The 19985-nt window shown below is 39.2% G+C and overlaps 1 protein-coding gene across 4 annotated transcripts in view; it reads right to left on the bottom strand.

Moving 5' to 3' along the window:
* Positions 1-19985, bottom strand: part of LOC128694358 (glutaryl-CoA dehydrogenase, mitochondrial) — a 175532-nt gene that overhangs the window by 66959 nt on the left and 88588 nt on the right. For 2 of the 4 annotated variants that reach the window (XM_070080040.1, XM_070080043.1), the window contains exon 10: positions 6238-9939. In XM_070080040.1, coding sequence (XP_069936141.1) covers positions 9869-9939 — 71 coding nt within the window. In that variant the 3' untranslated portion in view covers positions 6238-9868. Of the gene's footprint in view, positions 1-6237; positions 9940-19985 lie in introns of those variants that run through there. The other 2 variants (XM_070080042.1, XM_070080041.1) reach the window with 2 other exon arrangements.

The raw sequence follows: 19985 nt of genomic DNA, 5'->3' as shown, positions 1-19985 counted from the left end.
CCCAGTATTTAATGGGTTCAAGACATTCATAATCAGGTTTTATTCCTTTAATGAATTTAAAGACAAGAGCTGTAACTCTTAAGAGTTTATCCAAAGATGAATATTTAGATCCATCAATGACTTTCTGTTGTGTCTGCAGTATTTACACAACTTATTTCTGTTGTGTTCAAGCAGACTGTTTCTTCTGGCATAATGTGAGGTTTTTGCTGAGGCCAGTTATTTTCATTAGAGAGCCAGTTCGGTCCGTGGAGCCATAATTTATTATCCACAAATTTCTTGAGTGGGACACCACATGACAACATGTCAGCTGGATTCTCTTGGGTAGAGACGTGGAGAAAGAGATAATCTCTCTGCATCTCTTTTATTTCTGCTACTCTGTTCTGGTCATAGACCAACTTACTCTTATTATTTCTTAACCACTGGAGAACTGCTTCATTATCACTCCAGATCATGGTTTTTTCAATAGTGAGATGATCAAGTACTTTGTTGAGATAGACAGCTAATTTTGTACCTACATAGAGTGCTGTCAGTTCCAATTGTGGTACTGTTCTGACCTTCAAGGGTGCTACCCTGGCCTTTGAAGTAATTAGTGTACTTCCTTCATTATTAGTCATGTAAGCTACAGCGCCATAACCTCTGGTTGACGCATCACAGAACACATGTAATGTGTAATTGTTTCCCTCTTGACCTGTTTGTCTGGGAAATTTAATTTGATGAAGTTGCTTAAACTCCCTGGATATTTCATCCCATGCTTGACTCATTTCTAGTGGCAAGTTCTCATCCCATCCAATTTTGAGCTTCCATGCATCTTGCATAAGCATTTTACCTTTTATGGTAATTGGTGAGACGAGTCCTAGAGGATCAAAACATTGTGATACCTCTGACAGTAAACTACGTTTAGTGAGTGTACTGCATGATTTATTATTTATCTTTTTGAGACTCAAAGTATCTTCCTGTGTGTTCCAATTTAGTCCCAGCATATTGTTGCAATCAGGAATTTCAGCTTCAGGGAAATCTTCTTTGATAAGTTCCCTTAATTGCTTTGAATTTGTATTCCACATCCTTAGAGGCATATTTGCTTCTTTCATCTCCTTGTTAGCTTCTCTGTATAAGGATTTCAAATCCTCCTCTTTATTCACAGTACCTTGAAGATTGTCCACATAGAAACTTTTCTTTAAGATTTCTTTGAAGGGACTTTCAGATTTCTTCAAATGTGTATTTAGAGTAGCTTCAAGTAAGAATGGAGAGGATGTTGCACCAAACAATACTGATTTGAAACAATAAGTTGTCACAGGACTTTGAGGATCATGTTGATTTTCAGGCCACAAAAATCAAGTATAATCTCGATCTATTTCTTGTAGTCCTACTCTTAAGAAAGCTTTGGAAATATCAGCCATGTAGGCATATAGGTTTGTGCGAAATTTCATAAGTGTATTAAAATACACTTTGCAACATTGGAGTCTTGCACGGAGCGGCGGTCGCTTGACCACACGTCGCATACTGGTACTGCATCTGGGATCAATTACTCGCTGTAGCAGTAAACAAGACGCTTGCCCCTTCTGAGAGGGCTGGGCCCCTCAGGGCTGAAAGGGGCTGATACCCCCTTCCTGGAGAAATTTTCTTCACAAATCTTTCCATTGAGCTCTGTACCTCGCATTCCTTTAAGATTTTCCTAAAATAGTTCACAACATTGTCATTGTAAAAGTCACCAGCATGGCTTGCAATAGCTATGTCAGAGTGATTTTCATCCATAAAGGTTTGCAAGTCAACCCACTTTGTACAAATTTCCTTAATCTTTGAAGAAGGCAACTTCCTCCATTGCTCTTTTCCCTCCTCTGAAGCAATTTCCTCAGTTGTGTCCTCTTGCTGTTGCAGATGCTCTTGCAGCTCATCAGTGGTTAGTTCTTCATCGTCGTCCTCCACCAACTCTTCCACATCCTCCCCACTAACCTCCAACCCCATGGACTTCCCCAATGCCACAATAGATTCCACAACTGGCATAGGCTTCTCAGGGTTAGCACCAAACCCTTCAAAATCCCTCTCTTCTACACATTGTGGCCACAATTTCCTCCAAGCAGAGTTCAAGGTTCTGTTAGTCACTCCCTTCCAAGCCTTACCTATAAGGTAATTGCTACACTCTTAAGAGTATAGCAATTAAGTGAAAGAAAAAGGACGAAATGAAATGAACTCCTGACAGCATACACCACTCTGCCTATCTTTTCCACCATCAACCTTCACCAGCATTTTTTCTCCAAGGTACATACACTGGTTTAGTTCTACTTGATGTTTTCCTTATGAAAGTAGTGATCTAATGCAGTTAGCCTCACAAACTCTGTTTTCTCTTATAACAACACCTCTGAAGGGGAGACATTTTCATAGCTGGAGTGAGAATGCCCACGACCACTCTCCTCCGCCGCCATCCACTAGCCACATACGTAATGACATATTTTATTCATTCTAGAGTGTATATCAGGTTTCTATGTTATTTATATTGTTTATGTCATATGTGATGAACTGTGATAGATATGTAAGCCATAGAGTTGATATTAGCATTATTCTGTCATGCCTCCTGAGAGCAGGAATTCCGCTGGAACAGATTAATGTTATTTCAATTTAAATGAGGAAAATTGACTCGGCATACAAACAAATCAGGATACAAACAAGGTAACGGAACGGATTAAATTCGCAAGCCGAGGTTCTACTGTATTCAGTTAGAGATATAAAAAAAGGGACTAAGAAAAGCAAAAAGAGATTATGAGGTTAAAGCTGCAAGAAAATCGAAGACTAACCCAAAAGGATTCTTTGAGGTATACAGAAATAAGATTAGGGACAAGATAGGCCCACTCAAAAGTTACTCGGGTCAGCTCACAGACAGTGATAAGGAAATGTGTAGAGTTTTTAACACTTCCTCTCAGTTTTTACACAGGAAGATACTAGCAATATTCCAGAAATAATAAATTATGTAGAACAGGAAGATAAACTATGCACGATTAGGGTTACAAGTGACATGGTCTTTAAAGAAATAGATAAATTAAAATCTAGCAAATCCCCAGGCCTTGATGAACTGTATGCAAGGGTTCTAAAGATATGTGAAGAGGAGCTTAGCAAACCTTTGGCTAATCTTTTCAACATATCACTACAAACTGGCATAGTGCCAGGTAAGTGGAAAATGGCAAATGTGATACCTATTTTCAAAGCAGGTGGCAGGTCCTTAGCTTCGAACTATAGACCAATAAGCCTAACCTCCAGAGTGGGAAAATTTATGGAATCAATAACTGCTGAGGCAATTCGTAGCCATCTTGAAAAGCATAAATTGATCAACGAATCTCAACATGGTTTTACAAAAGCGCGTTCCTGCCTTACGAATTTATTAACTTTTTTCACTAGTGTATTTGAGGAGGTAGATCAGGGTAATGAATATGATATTGTGTATATGGACTTCAGTAAGGCTTTTGATAGAGTTCCATATCAGAGGTTACTGAGGAAAATTAAGGCACACAGAATAGGAGGAGAAATTTTTTCCTGGATAGAGGCATGGTTGACAGATAGGCAACAGAGAGTTTGCATAAATGGGGAGAAATTAGAGTGGGGAAGCGTTACAAGGAGTGTTCCACAGGGGTCATTGTTGGGCTCCTAGATGAGGGAATAAATAGCGATATAAGCAAGCTTGCCAATGACACCAAAATAGGCCAACGAATTCATTCTGACAAGGACATTAGAGCACTCCAGGAAGATTTAAATAGACTGATGTGGTGGTCGGAGAAGTGGCAGATGCAGTTTAATATAGACAAATGCATAGTTCTAGACACTGGACAGGAAAATAACCATGCCACATATAAACTAAATAATGTAGATCTTAATATTACTGTTTGTGGAAAGGATTTGGGAGTTCTGGTTAGCAGTAATCTAAAACCAAGACAATAGTGCATAAGTGTTCACAATAAAGCGAACAGAATCCTTGGCTTCATATCAAGAAGCATAAATAATACAAGTCATCAGGTTGTTCTTCAACTCTATATATCCTTGGTTAGGCCTCATTTAGATTATGCTGCACAGTTTTGGTCACCGTATTACAGAATTGACATAAATGCTTTGGAAAACGTACAATGGAGGATGACAAAGTTGATCCCATGTAGTATCAGAAATCTTTCCTATGAGGAGAGACTGAGGGCCCTGAATCTGCACTCTCTAGAAAGGCATAGAATTAGGGGGGATATGATTGAGGTGTATAAATGGAAAACAGGAATAAATAAAGGGGATGTAAATAGTGTGCTAAAAATATCTAGCCAGTGGTTTTAAGTTGGAAAAATTCCGATTCATTATGGATATAGGAAAGCACTGGTTTGGTATTGAGTTGTGGATGAGTGGAACAAACTCCCAAGTACCGTCATACAAGCTAAAACGTGAAGTTTTAAAAATAGGTTAGATAAATACATGAGTAGGTGTGAGTTGGACCTGACTAGGTCAGATGCAGTGTTCCTTCCTTCCTTAAGTGAATGTGACCTAACCTGACTAGGTTGGGGCATTGGCTTGGGCCGGTGGGGGATTTGAACCTGCCTCACACGAGCCAGTAGGCCTGCTGCAGCGTTCCTTCTTTCTTAAGTTCCTATCCCCTCTCCCCCACAGGCGCTGTATACTCCTACGGGTTTAGAACTCCCCCCATGATTTTAATTATAATCCACTCGTGAGGGCATGAAAGGAAATGTTTTGTCCAACATGCCTAAAGAGCACTTTGTTAATGCTATGGTCAGAGAGGTAATCTGTAGGTGTCATTCGCTGAAGAGAATAGACTTTTGTCAATGAGTGCCCTTGAAATGCAGATTGGAGGGGAAATTTTTTTTGAGTAGCTCATTTCTAAGAATAGGAGGAAGGAGTGTTATTATCAGTGTCAGTATTGTCTGTTACAGATTGAGGTTGCTGGGACAGGGGTCTCAGGCCAATCTGTTCTGTGAAGTGTGATTGATCCAGATATCAGCACACTATTGGAGAAAGTCAGAATCATGGTTAGAGATATCAAAAGGATCAGCCAGAACTCTGGCATTGGAATCAGGCAATGAGGTGTTGCCTGAAGGCAGTACTGGGTTGGTGGAACGGTTCACCGGTGTGCCGGGGTCACTTTAAAGAAAGAAGGGGTCCCTGGAGGAGGAGGCAAATCACAAAAATTATTGTCCATTATGGTTTTTTTTTTACTGAGAGAAAAAAAAGTGGGGGGAAGGGAAGGGCAGGGGTAAAGAGGGCCAGCTCAGAAGAAACAGAGACTGTATATCACCCTCCATGGTTGGTAAGACACATAGGCAACTTTATTCTGAAATGTTTCACCTACACAGTAGGCTTCTTCAGTCAAATACAGAATGTAGGCAGGAACAATAAAGATGTGAAGACGATGTAATCAGTCCATCACCCTTGAAGTCGTAGATTTGAGGTTGTCACTCCCTCAGCCTGGAGAAGTTCAGGGACTGACAACCTCAAATCTACGACTTCAAGGGTAATGGACTGATTATATCGTCTTCACATCTTTACTGTTCCTGCCTACTTTCCGTATTCGAGTGAAGAAGCCTACTGTGTAGGCGAAATGTTTCAGAATAAAGTTGCCTAACTGTTGCCTGTGTGTCTTACCAACCATCCTGTCGGTATTGTATACCATTTTGATATTCATCACCCTCCATGTCCAAAAGTTCCCTTGGTGTTACCGGTAGTGCTGGTACTGCACAGAGCTTACTCTCTATCCTACCCTTCATTCCAGTAAACCAGCAATCCAGGATGACAACCTCACAATCACCGAGCCACCTTGGATATAAAAGAGAAGGGCGACGAGAAACCCACTGAGAGGCACACTTCCTCTGGCCGCAACCTCCTGGATTGACAGTCTCCAAAGTTACACCCATCACCTAAAGGACACATGAAGCTGCCCTCTGGAGTTCCAGAGGGTAGCTTGGCACATCCCTAAATGATCTAGATTCCATACAAACACCACCACCAAGGTTATCAAAGGAAGCTGTAATTTACAAGGGAAATATCCCCATAGGCTTAATGTGTAGGAGAGGGGAGGGGGAAATTAAATTCAGTCTGAGGAAGGAGGAAAAAGTCTAACTCCTCATATCAAGAGCCTCTTCACTATGCCAAGAAACCCTCTTGAGGATAAAACTTACAGATTCTACCATTGAGCTTCAAGCTTAAATTAACAATATCACAAAATGCTTAAACATTCAATGATGTGGTGACAATAAAACATCATGATAAATACAAGAAAACTGTTTATGTACAAGAAATTAATATGTATACAATACATTGTACAGTTATATTTGAACATTTCTATTTTACATAAAATAGGCCCCTCAAGGAAGGTTCCTTGATGTTGGTGAGGGGCTCTTGATTTAGGGAATTGGATCTGTGCTCCAGTTCCCCGAATTAAGCCTGAATGCCTTCCACATCCCCCCCCCAGGCGCTGTATAATCCTCCGGGTTTAGCGCTTCCCCCTTGATTATAATAATAATAATACATAAAATAGGTGATATTAACTAGCAAGTTTTCTAATTAGTCATTTCAGAAATATAATAATGTTTTGTCACAAAATACAGTATGCATAAATATCCAGTGTGTTATAAAGCCCTTGTGCAGTTTTTAAATTGTAATAACTGCCTCTATTATTAGTACATTCAAACTCTAAACATAAGAATAAAGGAATGCTGGATGACAGCAAATGGTCCATGCTAGGCAGGCCCAGTTCACACCCACCCACAACCACTCATGCCCGTCCAACCTATATTGAAAGCTACCTGAAAGCATAATACATATTATATATAAAAAACGTTGTGCTTCACCCACAATAAAATTCATAGTATATTTGATGCTCTTATTGTAGAGGTTAATTATTTTATGCCCCTCAAGGGTGGTTCCTTGATGCTGGTGAGGGGTTCTTGATCTAGGGAACTGGGTCTGTGCTCCGGTTCCCTGAAATGAGTCTGAATACTTTCCATTCCCCCCTCCCCCACATGTGCTGTATAATCCTATGGGTTTAGTGCTCCCCTGTTGGAGTGTGAGCAGGGTAATATTTAGTGAAGGGATTCAGGGAAACCGATTATTTTATATAGCCGGACTCGAGTCCTGGAAATGGGAAGTACAATGCCTGCACTCTAAAGGAGGGGTTTGGAATATTGGTAGTTTGGAGCTGTATAGCCCTTGTGGCTTAGCGCTTCTTTTTTGATTATAATAATAATGGTAGTTTGGAGGGATACATTGTGTATTTTTATATGTATATACTTCTAAACTGTTGTATTCTGCAAAAACAGTGATTATGTGTGAGTGAGGTGAAAGTGTTGAATGATGATGAAAGTATTTTCTTTTTCGGTCACCCTGCCTCAGTGGGAGACGGCCGACTTGTTAAAAAAAAAAAAAATTTATTATAATCAGAAAGAAGAAGGAAGTGCTAATATAATAATAATAATTATTTTAAGTTCATCCATGTCAATAATTGTGACTAATTGAAAATGGCAACAATATAAGGAAAGGTTAACTATATGTATTATGGATAGCACCTATGACCATAACAGCTGGTAGAAGAAATCTCACTGCTTACTCAAGGAAAAAAGTTTCACATACTAACTCAACAACTGAATGAAAAACTTCAAAGAAAGTGGATCAGTAAAGGACATATCACTTTCCACAGGTCCTCAAATCTGAGAGTCAACCCTGTGCCTCTGACAAAAGTAACAAGATTTGTCCACATCAGCTCCAGACATTCCAATCATTCTTTGAAAAACAACTCAATGTCACAAACAAAATTCTCAAAATCATATACCAGTTTTGGGAGAGTATTCTCAATGAGTAAAAAAATCAAACTCAGATCTACCACGAAAGACAGAAATTATCTTGAAGCATGAATATTTTTTTTTTTTTATCAAACCGGCCATATCCCACCAAGGCAGGGTGACCCAAAAAGAAAAACAAAAGTTTCTATTTTTAAATTTAGAAAGGTATACAGGAGAAGGGGTTACTAGCCCCTTGCTCCCAGCATTTTAGTTGCCTCTTATGACATGCATGGCTTATGGAGGAAGAATTCTGTTCACTTCCCCATGGAGATGAGGAAATAAACAAAAACTAGAAAGAAAATAGAAGAAAATCCAGAGGGGTGTGTATATATATGCTTGCACATGTATGTGTAGTGTGACCTAAGTGTAAGTAGAAGTAGCAAGATGTACCTGAAACCTTGCTTGTTTATGAGACAGAAAAAAGACACCAGCAATCCTACCATCATGTAAAACAATTACAGGCTTCCATTTCACACTCATTCACTCACTTGGCAAGACGGTAGTGTACTTCCCTGGGCGGTTGCTGTCTACCAACCTACTGCCTAGGAAATATTTATGGTGATAAAAAAAAACTATGCATCATGCTGTCATATTATTTTCACAGAGTGCTTCTATCAAGTGCATATTCAGAGTTGCACAGAATCTAAAATAATAATGAAGACAAAAGCTAGCATAATTAAACTTTTGAGTAAATATAATTTAAACTAATACTCTGTAACATTTATTGATAAGATGATCAATGAATATTAACAAAAGCTTCAAAATATGGTTTACAAATATATAATTAAAAATGGGGTTATGAAGGATGGGGTAAACTACAGAACTGATGAAGGAAAAAAGGTAGGTGGTGCATTGAGGTATCTGTGGAGACAAAGAACCTTATCTATGGAGGCTAAGAAGGGAATGTATGAAAGTATAGTGGTATAATGTGAGTGTGAAGCAATGGAGATGGTGTGTCTAAGGGCAATGTGTGGTGTAAATATTATGCAGAGAATTCGTGGTGTGGAAATTAGGGGGTGTGGAGTTACTAAAAGTATTCTGAGGACTGAGGAGGGGTTGTAAAGGTGGTTTGGTCATTTAGAGAGAGAATGGAGCAAAACAGAATGACTTGGAGGGTGTATAAATCTGTAGTGGAGGAGAGGAGGGGTAGTGGTCATCCTAGGAAAGGATGGAGGGAGGGGGTAAGAAGGATTTTGTGTGCAAGGGGCTTGGACATACAGCAGGCATGTGTGAGCATGTTAGATAGGGGTGAATGGAGACGAACGGTATTTGGGACTTGATGAGCTGTTGGAGTGTGAGCAGGGTAGTATTTTGTGAAGGGATTCAGGGAAACCAGTTAGGCAAATTTAGAGTCCTGGAGGTGGGAAGTACAATGCCTGCACTTTAGGAGAGGTTTGGGATATTTGCTGTTTAGTGTGATATCTGAATAAAGGTTTGGGTCACCCTGCCTCGGTGGGAGATGGCCAGCTTGTTAAAAAAATAGAAATAATTATATAATCACCTGGTGTATGACCCTTGTGGGTTTAGTGCTTAGTTTTGATTGTAATAATATATAACTGCCCATTATAAAAAAACAAATATGGCTATCTATTCAAGATGATTTAGAAGAAAACATTAATATACACTATTACCTCAACAATTACAACTGTACAAGTCTGCCTGGCATTAAAAAAAGTATGCAGCAACAATACAACACTATCATGCAAGAGTTTTTTCTATTACTATTATTTACATGCTATCATATACAATCAGTATAAAAGCAAATTATTTAACCAAAAACCCTTCAGCATTCTAGAGCATAATTTTTCACAAAATCTGATGCACTTTACTACACATATTCACAAATAATATGAAAATAGGAATGAAACACCTTCCCTTCATTTATGTTGCAGGAAACATCCACAAAACAAATGATAGATAGCAAAACTTTTTAATAATTGTGTGCCATCTAAATGGCATCACAATACCAATCTACTGATTTACTTTTCTTTAAAAAATAGAGTACAGTGTTATACTAACACTTCAGACAATTGAGAAGAAAGTGAAGGGTCACTTCAAACTTATTTAGCACTGAATGCTTGCAGTCCAGTAATGGCACGGCCCAAGATGAGTGCATGGATATCATGCGTACCTGAAATAAAAAAGTAAAAAGAAATAAATGCTACAGTGTTGGGGAAAGGGATGGTATTAAATTAGGTGGAATCAAATACAAAATGGGAGTTGACAGAGACAATTTTTGCTGATGATTCTATGCTTTTGGAAAAATCTGAAGATAAGTTGTAAAGGTTAGTGGATGAGTTGTTTAGCGCTTCCCCTTGATTATAATAATAATAATAATAATAATAGTGGATGAGTTTTGGAGGGTGTGTAAAGGAAGAAAGTTGAAAGTTAACACAGATAAAAGTAAGGTGATGAGGGTATCAAACGGGTTACATAAAGAAAAATCGGATATTAGATTGGAGGGAGGGAGCATGGAAGAAGTAAATGTGTTCATACATCTGGGAGTAGATGTGTCAGCAGATGGGTTTACGAAGGACTAGATAAATCATAGAATTAATGAAAGAAAAAAGGTGGGTGGTGCAATGAGGTATCTGTGGAGACACAGAATGTTGTCCATGGAGGCAAAATAGGGAGTATATGAGAGTATAGTGATACCAACATTCTTATATGGCTCTGTATCAAGGGATGCAAATGTTGCAGCAAGGAGGAGGCTGGAGGCAGTGGAGATGTCATGTCTAAGGGCAATGTGTGGTGTAAAATATTATTCAGAGGGCTGAGGAGGGGTTGTTGAGGTGGTCTGGTCATTTAGAGAGGATGGAGCAAAATAGGAGGGAAGGCAGCATAGAGGTAATCCTAGGAAGGGATGGAGAGAGGAGGTAAAAGAGGTTTAGTATGCAAGGAGCTTGAACATACAGCAGGCATGTGTGACCATGTTAGATAAGAGTGGAGATGAATGATTTTTGGGTCTTGACGAGCTGTTGGAGTGTGAGCAGAGTAATATTTTGTGAAGGGATTAAGGGAGACCAGTTAGCTGGACTGGAGTCCTGGAGGTGGGAAGTACAATGCCTGCACTTTAAATGAGGGGTCTGGGATATTTGCTGTTAAGAGAGACTTCTAAACCTTAGTAACTGCGTGCCTCTGCAAAGACGATGATAGTGTGAATGATGGTGAAAGTGTTTCTTTTTTTGGGTCACCCTGCCTTGGTGGGAGATAGCCAGTGAGATAAAAAAAAAAATTACATGTACAGGACCTGTCCTTAAAAAACATAAATAGTATTTAAATTACCTAGTTACTTAAATTTAAGATAAAATATTAATTTATAGAGTGGAACCTCGGTTGTCGACGAACTAGTTGTCGAACAAACTGGATTTCGAACCAATTTGTTAGATTTGGTTTTCGTATGGGGTCTTGGTTGTCGGCCAACAATGCTCAGATCAGGTGATCACCAGACAGAGTCGACAGCGTGGGTCTCAGTCAGTATAGTGACTAACGCACGTGTTATAAACATCTCTTAAGCTTTTGCTGTGCATCTTATGAAGGTAATGAAACCAAAAGTACAAAATTTGATGGTAAACTTACAGAATTATGCTATCGCAAAGTTAGCGGTCTCGGTGATATTTATGTATCAGCGACTTTGCCCACTTTGAGCCCTAATTCCATAATACCAGTCAACCAAACTTATAGCTACTTCACTAGAACTCCTTTTATTCTATCAATTGAGTACAAGAAACTGCCCATTTACCTATTTCAACTACCCAACAAAGTGATCTGAAATTACTAATTTGGCCAATTTCACACAAAATTCAAGAAAGGCCAATTTCAAAACAGGGTTCAGCATAAACAATACAGACATTCCTGGCACTAAAATAACATTTTATCTGTTCATTAGTTACGTCTCCAGGCCCCTCTTATATAAATTATACCTGCTTTTCATTTTGAATTTTTATTCACACAAAAAAGTAGAAAATTTACTGTTATTCAGAGTACTGCATAATTGTAATAATTGTATAAATAATATCAGCACATTTGTGAATTCATATTGGACCCACCAGTTGGACATGGGACATGATTTGTTTACTCTTGAACATCGACAAAAACCAAACATTTCTGCTACTTTGAGCTCAATTTCCAGCTACTTTTATTCTTTAAACCATTGAAAATCATTTCTATTTCTGTAATATTTCCATTCTATCAAATGAGACCAAGAAAGCGAGAATACAACCTTAAATACCACATGAAAATACACCTCAAAGTCGCTATTTTAAACCAAAAAGACAGTCGCAGTTTTTTTTCTCATTATGAACTGCGTGCTGCAGGATTTTTTTTATACTACGCACACTGACCATGCAGACCCATTCTCTAACATGTAGGCCTACCAGCTTTCTCCCGCAAGATCTGAAGCCGCTAGAATTTTGCCATTAGCTCTCCTCTGACAGGTAAGAGGCAGTTAAATTTTCATTTAATATTCATTTTTACAGTTTCTGTGTGCTGTATAATTTTATACATTATTATTACAGTATTAAGCTATTATATTGTCATTTTTGGTCTGGAATAGATTAATTTTATTTACATTATTCTTTATGGGAAAACTTGGTTGGGTTGTCAACCATTTTGATTGTAAAACTGACATCTGGAACAAATTAAGTTCAACAACCAAGGCTCCACCGTATAAGCAAAAATAAAAAAGTACTCTTTGACTGTGAAGATGAAATGATAATGGTAATTAAATCAAAACTTTTCCTGAGCAATAATTATCCCAGAATGAGAGAGAATACCCAAAATCTTATTAATAAGGCTAAAATATCACAAAATATCCAGTGATGCTATATATTCACAGTCACTTGCTCCACCTGCCTTTACAGAAAGGCTGTGATATTTTAGTTCAATAAATCTGCTCCTCACTCAAGATGCATTCCAGCCTAAAATGCTAAAATATGCCTGCTTTTTGCTCAAGCTCTTACCCCAAGATCTCTCTCTCTCTCTCTCACCCTAGCACCCCTTCCTCAGATATCCACTACACCATCCTCAATTCATTTGAAATTTATGCTCCCATCTCCCCTCATAACCAAAACATTTCAATAACTCTTCTTCTGCTCCTTGCATTATACCTGTCATGCTACCAAACACACTAATAATTTCCTCATTATTTATTGCCTACATAATATTCACACAACATTTTGGTCTCGGTAAGATATTTTCACTGTTCCATCTTGACTTCACTTCAGTATTTGAAAACTATGATTCACACCCATACATTATTATTACATTCAATGGGGGTTGCCTGGGGAAGGAATGGGAGGCATTCAAGTTTCATCCAAGAAAGAGGAGGGCAGGTTCTCACACCCATACCAAAATGTCGACACCACTATACATGTACATCGATTCGACTGATCCACTAATATACCTAATAACCTTTTCTGTAACAGAAAATCATGAATATAAAGGTCTTAAAATAATTTTTAAAATTATCACTACTTGGTTTTTGGCTAAGAATTCATTTGAAAATACATAAATATGCTATATCCTTACTAGGCTCCACTTGTCCATTAGAATAAAGGTGAAAATAAGAAAAAGTTTCGGAGATTAATAAGTTGAGGAAGACTAGGGAACAAATGGATCTGATTGTTAAACTAGAAGAGAGTTATTAAATGGAGAGTTAGAGGTATTGGGAAAATGGAGGGAATATTCAGAGGAGCTGTTAAATGTTGATGAACACAGGGAAGCTGTGATTTTGTGTATAGGGCAAGGAGGAATAACATCTTGTAGGAGTGAGGAGGAGCGAGTTGTGAGTGTGGGGGAAGTTCATGAGGCAGTGGGTAGAATGAAAAGGGGTAAAGCAGCTGGGATTGACGGGATAAAGATAGAAATGTTAAAAGCAGGTAGGAATATAAGCAAGAAGGAACACTGTAGCAGGCCTACTGGTGAAGATTGAGACACTTATGCAGCATATGGGAATCTTTATTCAGGAAACGTTTCGCCACACAGTGGCTTCATCAGTCCAATACAAAGAGGAAGGCGTAAGGAGAGGAGGAGAATGAGGTAATCAGTCCCTCAACCTGGAGTCGATGTGTTCAGTCCATCAATCTTGTAGAATGTACAGCATAGGGCCGTAGACGTGGCTTATATACTGTAGTGAGGTGACGTGAAGCAGATGGAGGCGGGGTCATAGTGGTACCATCCACTAGTCGAAGTAGGTCTTCGTCCAAAGGTTGAACAAGTGTTGAAGAATTCTTTGTAACAAGATCCCATGATGCTGCAGTGTCTGACAGTTGTGATGAATGGTTTGAAAAACCGACAAGTTGAAGATTGAGACACTTATGCAGCATATGGGAATCTTTATTCAGGAAACGTTTCGCCACACAGTGGCTTCATCAGTCCAATACAAAGAGGAATGGTTTTTCAAACCATTCATCACAACTGTCAGACACTGCAGCATCATGGGATCTTGTTACAAAGAATTCTTCAACACTTGTTCAACCTTTGGACGAAGACCTACTTCGACTAGTGGATGGTACCACTATGACCCCGCCTCCATCTGCTTCATGTCACCTCACTACAGTATATAAGCCACGTCTACGGCCCTATGCTGTACATTCTATAAGATTGATGGACTGAACACATCGACTCCAGGTTGAGGGACTGATTACCTCATTCTCCTCCTCTCCTTACGCCTTCCTCTTTGTATTGGACTGATGAAGCCACTGTGTGGTGAAACGTTTCCTGAATAAAGATTCCCATATGCTGCATAAGTGTCTCAATCTTCAACTTGTCGGTTTTTCAAACCATTCATCACAGGCCTACTGGTCCATGCAAGGCAGGTCCAATTCTCCCACCAGCTTAAGCCAATGCCTTAACCTAGTCAGGTCAGTCACATTCACTTGAGGGAGGAGCATGGCATCTGACCTAGTAGCACAAGTTAGTCAGGCCCAACTCACACCCACCCACACCCACTTATGTATTTATCCAACCTATTTTTAAAACTACACAACATCGTAGCCACTATGACAGTACTCAGGAGTTTGTTCCACTCATCCACAACTCTATTACCAAACCATTGCTTTCCTATATCCTTCCTGAATCAGAAATTTTCCAACTTAGCCACTGCTGTGAGTCCTGTCTATGCTAGATATTTTTAGCACGCTATTTACATCCCCTTGATTAATTCTTGTTTTCCATTTATACACCTCAATCATAACCTCCCTAATTCTACACCTATCTAGAGAGTGCAGATTAAGGGCCCTCAGTCTATCCTCATAGGGAAGATTTCTGATACATGGGATCAACTCTTGAGAAAAAAAACTGCGACTGTAATTTTCGATTAAAACAGCAACAATGCAGCGCTTTTTCGTATGTTTTTTATAGTTGTATTTGCAATTTTGTGGTCTCATTTGATAGAATGGAAGATATACTACAGAAATAAAGATGATTTTGATAGGTTTTAGTATTGGAAATGGCTTGAAACTGAGCTCAAAGTAGCAGAAATGTTAAATTTTTGCCGATGTTCAAGAGTAAACACATGACCTCACAAGACTAACACATGACAGCTGGTGGGTCTAATATACATTCACAAATGTGGTGATATTATTTATACAATTATTACAGTATTGCATAACAGTAAATCTTTTATTTTTTGGTTTGAATAAAAATTCATCATGTGAATAAAAAATCAAAATGGAATTCATTTGCAAAGCCTGAAAACATAACTAATAAACAGAGGAAATGTTAGTTTAGTGCCAGGAATGCCTGCATTGTTTATTCTGGACCCTATTTTGAAATTTGAATATTTTGAACTTTGCATTAAATTGGCAAAGTTACCAATTTCCGGTCACTTTATTTTGTAGTTGAAACAGTTGACCTGGCGATTTCTTGTGCTCAATCGATAGAATAGAAGTAATACTAGTGAAATAGCTAAGAATTTGGTTGACTGGAATACTGTAATTGGCCTAAAATGGGAGTCAAAGTTGGCAAAATCGCCGATGTGTAAATATCGCCAACACATCAAAATTCGCGAGCATAATTTTGTCAATTTTCCATCAAATTTCGTACTTTTTGTTTTATTACTTTCATAAAAAGATTCTCTACCATTTCATAAGAAAAAATAACAAAATTATTTTTTGAAAATTCTTGAACCCTGGTGCACACTTTGAAATTTGGCCTCTGGACCCTGAAAGGGTTAATCTATTGTTTATCCATTTGGGATCATTTTTTTTTTTTTTCAACAAGTCGGCCGTCGCCCACTGAGGCAGGGTGACCCAAAAAGAAAGAAAATCCCCAAAAAGAAAATACTTTCATCATCATTCAACACTTTCACCACACTCACACATTATCACTGCTTTTGCAGAGGTGCTCAGAATACAACAGCTTAGAAGCATATACGTATAAAGATACACAACATATCCCTCCAAACTGCCAATATCCCAAACCCTCCTTTAAAGTTCAGGCATTGTACTTCCCATTTCCAGGACTCAAGTCCGACTATATGAACATAACCGGTTTCCCTGAATCCCTTCACTAAATATTACCCTGCTCACACTCCAACAGATTGTCAGGTCCCAAGTATCATTCGTCTCCATTCACTCCTAACACGCTCATGCACGCTTGCTGGAAATCCAAGCCCCTAGCCCACAAAACCTCCTTTACCCCCTCTTTCCAACCCTTTCGAGGACGACCCCTACCCCTCCTTCCTTCCCCTATAGATTTATATGCTTTCCATGTCATTCTACTTTAATCCATTCTCTCTAAATGACCAAACCACCTCAACAACCCTCTTCTGCCCTCTGACTAATGCTTTTATTAACTCCACACCTTCTCCTAATTTCCACACTCCGAATTTTCAGCATAATATTTACACCACACATTGCCCTTAGACAGGACATCTCCACTGCCTCCAACCGCCACCTCGCTGCAACATTTACAACCCAAGCTTCACACCCATATAAGAGTGTTGGTACACTATACTTTCATACATTCCTTCTTTGCCCCCATAGATAACGTTTTTTTACTCCACATATACCTCAAGCACACTCACCTTTTTTCCTCATCAATTCATGATTAACCTCATCCTTCATAAATCCATCCGCCGACACGTAAACCCCAAGTAACTGAAAACATTACTTCTTCCATACTCCCCCTCCCAATTTATATCCAATTTTTCTTTATCTAAATCATTTGATACCCCCATCACCTTACTCTTTTTTATGTTCACTTTCAACTTTCTACCTTTACACACATTCTCAAACTCATCCACTAACCTTTGCAATTTTTCTTTAGAATCTCCCATAAGCACAGTATCACAAGCAAAAGTAACTGTGTCAATTCCCATTTTGAATTTGATTCCCCATAATTTAATCCCACCCCCCTCCCAAACACCCTAGCATTTACTTTTTTACAACCCATCTATAAATATATTAAACAACCATGGTGACATTACACATCCCTGTCTAAGACCTACTTTTACCGGGAAGTATTCTCCTCTCTTCTACACACCCTAACTGAGCCTCACTATCCTCATAAAAGCCCCTTTTCAGCATTTAGTAATCCAACCCATTCCATATACTTGCCACATTGCTCCTCCATCCACTCTATCATATGCCTTTTTTAAATCCATAAATGCAATAAAAACTTCCCTACTTTATCTAAATACTGTTCACATATATGCTTCAATGTAAACACTTTGATCTACACATCCCCCACCCACTCTGAAGCCTCCCTGCTCATCCGCAATCCCACATTCTGTCTTACCTCTAATTCTTTCAATTATAACCTCACGTATACTTTTCCTGGTATACTCAGTAAACTTATTCCTCTATAATTTTACAATCTCTTTTGTCCCCTTTCCCCTTTTTATAAAGGGACTATACATGCCCCTGCCCAAACCCTAGGTACCTTCTCCTCTTTCATACATTTATTAACCCTTTGATCGGCAGGCCCTCTCCAAACTCGTTCTCAGGGTCGGCCAAATTTCAAAAAAAAAAAAAAAAAATTTTTCTTATGAAAAAATAGAGTTTTTTTTTCTAAACATTATAGGATAAACAAAAAAAAATTACCATCAATACTTACGGAGATATGGATGCATGAAGTTTGCAGAAAATGAGCCGCGTATGGCAACAGCGGCGACTGCCGCTCACCCGGTAAACTTTAGTTTACTTGTTTTTGAAGGTTTGTTGTTTTTTTCACTATTTTATTTTTTCACATAACTTATGTGGCCTATGAGACCAAAGTAAGGTGCAATGTACATATATACACTCGTTGTATACAACACAATAAGCACACAAACATAATTATCAATATATTGTTTACAAAACTTGTTTACAAAAACAAACAATACAAAACATTGTTTATTATTATTGTTCTATAATATATATACCAATATACAGTCACTGAACATATTCCTATTAGTTCTGCAGCTTGTGGAACTCTGAAACATGGTGTCATACACAATGGTGTTTTATCTTTCTCCCTCATTCTATCTCTTTCAATCTGTCTCTCTCTTTCTATCTGTCTGTCTACCTCTGTCTCACAGGTACACATAAATACAAGTATACATAGTATAAATTACCTAGGATAACCCAAGAAACCCAGACAAAGTGCTATACTCTGCTTGAAGATGTGAGTAAAAGTGATGACACAGTCTTGTGGCTCTCGGAGACAGAGAGCTAGACGGATAGACAGATAGACAGGGAGCTTGACAGACAGACAAATAGACAGACAGAAATGTTAGTGTACCAGTACCAGTGTACTAGTGTTCCACCCTCCTCCTCCTCTTCTTCCTCTTCCTCCTCTTCCCCCTACTCTTCCTCCTCTTCCCCCTACTCTTCCTCATACTCTTCCTCCTACTCTTCCTCTTCCTCCTCCTCCTCTTCCTCCTCCTCCTCTTCCTCCTCCTCCTCTTCTTCCTCTTCCTCCTACTCTTCCTCTTCCTCCTACTCTTCCTCCTCCTCCTCCTCCTCCTCTTCTTCCTCTTCCTCCTCTTCCCCCTAATCTTCCTCCTACTATTCCCCTTCCTCCTCCTCTTCCTCTTATTCCTCTTCCTCCTACTCTTCCTCTTCCTCCTCCTCCTCTTCCTCCTCCTCCTCTTCTTCCTCTTCCCCCTACTCTTCCTCCTTCTCCTTCTCCTCCTCCATAGTGTAAATTACCAGGAGTCGGCAGCTGTCAAAATGACATATTGTCTCATTACTCACTCCCCCCTCCCGCCTGTCAAAACAATGGGGTCGGATGCTGCTTCCCTTCCTCCATTCTATCTAATTATCTTTCTCCCTCATTCTATCTGTCTTTTTATCTCTGTCTCACAGGTACACATAAATACAAGTATACATAGTATAAATTACCTAGGATAACCCAAGAAACCCAGACAAAGTGCTATACTCTGCTTGAAGATGTGAGTAAAAGTGATGACACAGTCTTGTGGCTCTCTGAGACAGAGAGCTAGACGGATAGACAGGGAGCTTGACAGACAGGCAAATAGACAGACAGAAATGTTAGTATACCAGCAAAAACAAAGGGAGGGAGATGTTTATTTCATCTTTTGGCATCAGCTCTACCCTCACTTACCCTCATCAAACGTCAGCACTTATCAGATGTTATCTCCCCTTATCTTGTTACTGTCATGGGTGAACATTTATTATTACCTATTATTATTATTATGTATTATTATTATTATGTATTATTGTTATCATTACGTATTCTTCTTCCTCCTCCTCCTCCTCCTCTTCTTCTTCCTCCTCCTCCTCTTCTTCCTCCTCCTCCTCTTCTTCTTCCTCCTCCTCCTCCTCCTCTTCTTCCTCCTCCTCCTCCTCTTCTGCCTCCTCCTCCTCTTGCCTCCTCCTCCTCTTGCCTCCTCCTCCTTTTGCCTCCTCCTCCTCTTGCCTCCTCCTCCTCTTGCCTCCTCCTCCTCTGCCTCCTCCTCCTCTGCCTCCTCCTCATCCTCCATTCTTGGAACAAGTTTGAAGAGCTTGTAGTTCATAATCACTATCACTATCATCACCAATGCTCACATCTGAGTCTGGGATTTTGGAAAATAGGAGTTTCCTCTTTGATTCTGGTACAACTGAACGTGAACAAGATGGCCCAGCACCAGAGGTGGAAGGCTGTGGGTTGTCTGGGTTTTCCTCACTATTACCCATATTATGGTCATTAGTTTCGGTCAAAACCTCACCAGAACCTTGAAACTCATCTTCA

Source organism: Cherax quadricarinatus, unplaced genomic scaffold, assembly GCF_038502225.1.
Source record: "Cherax quadricarinatus isolate ZL_2023a unplaced genomic scaffold, ASM3850222v1 Contig98, whole genome shotgun sequence".
Taxonomy (NCBI): domain Eukaryota; kingdom Metazoa; phylum Arthropoda; class Malacostraca; order Decapoda; family Parastacidae; genus Cherax; species Cherax quadricarinatus.
The sequence above is the reverse complement of the archived record's forward strand: the minus strand, read 5'-3'. Positions and strand labels throughout refer to the sequence as shown.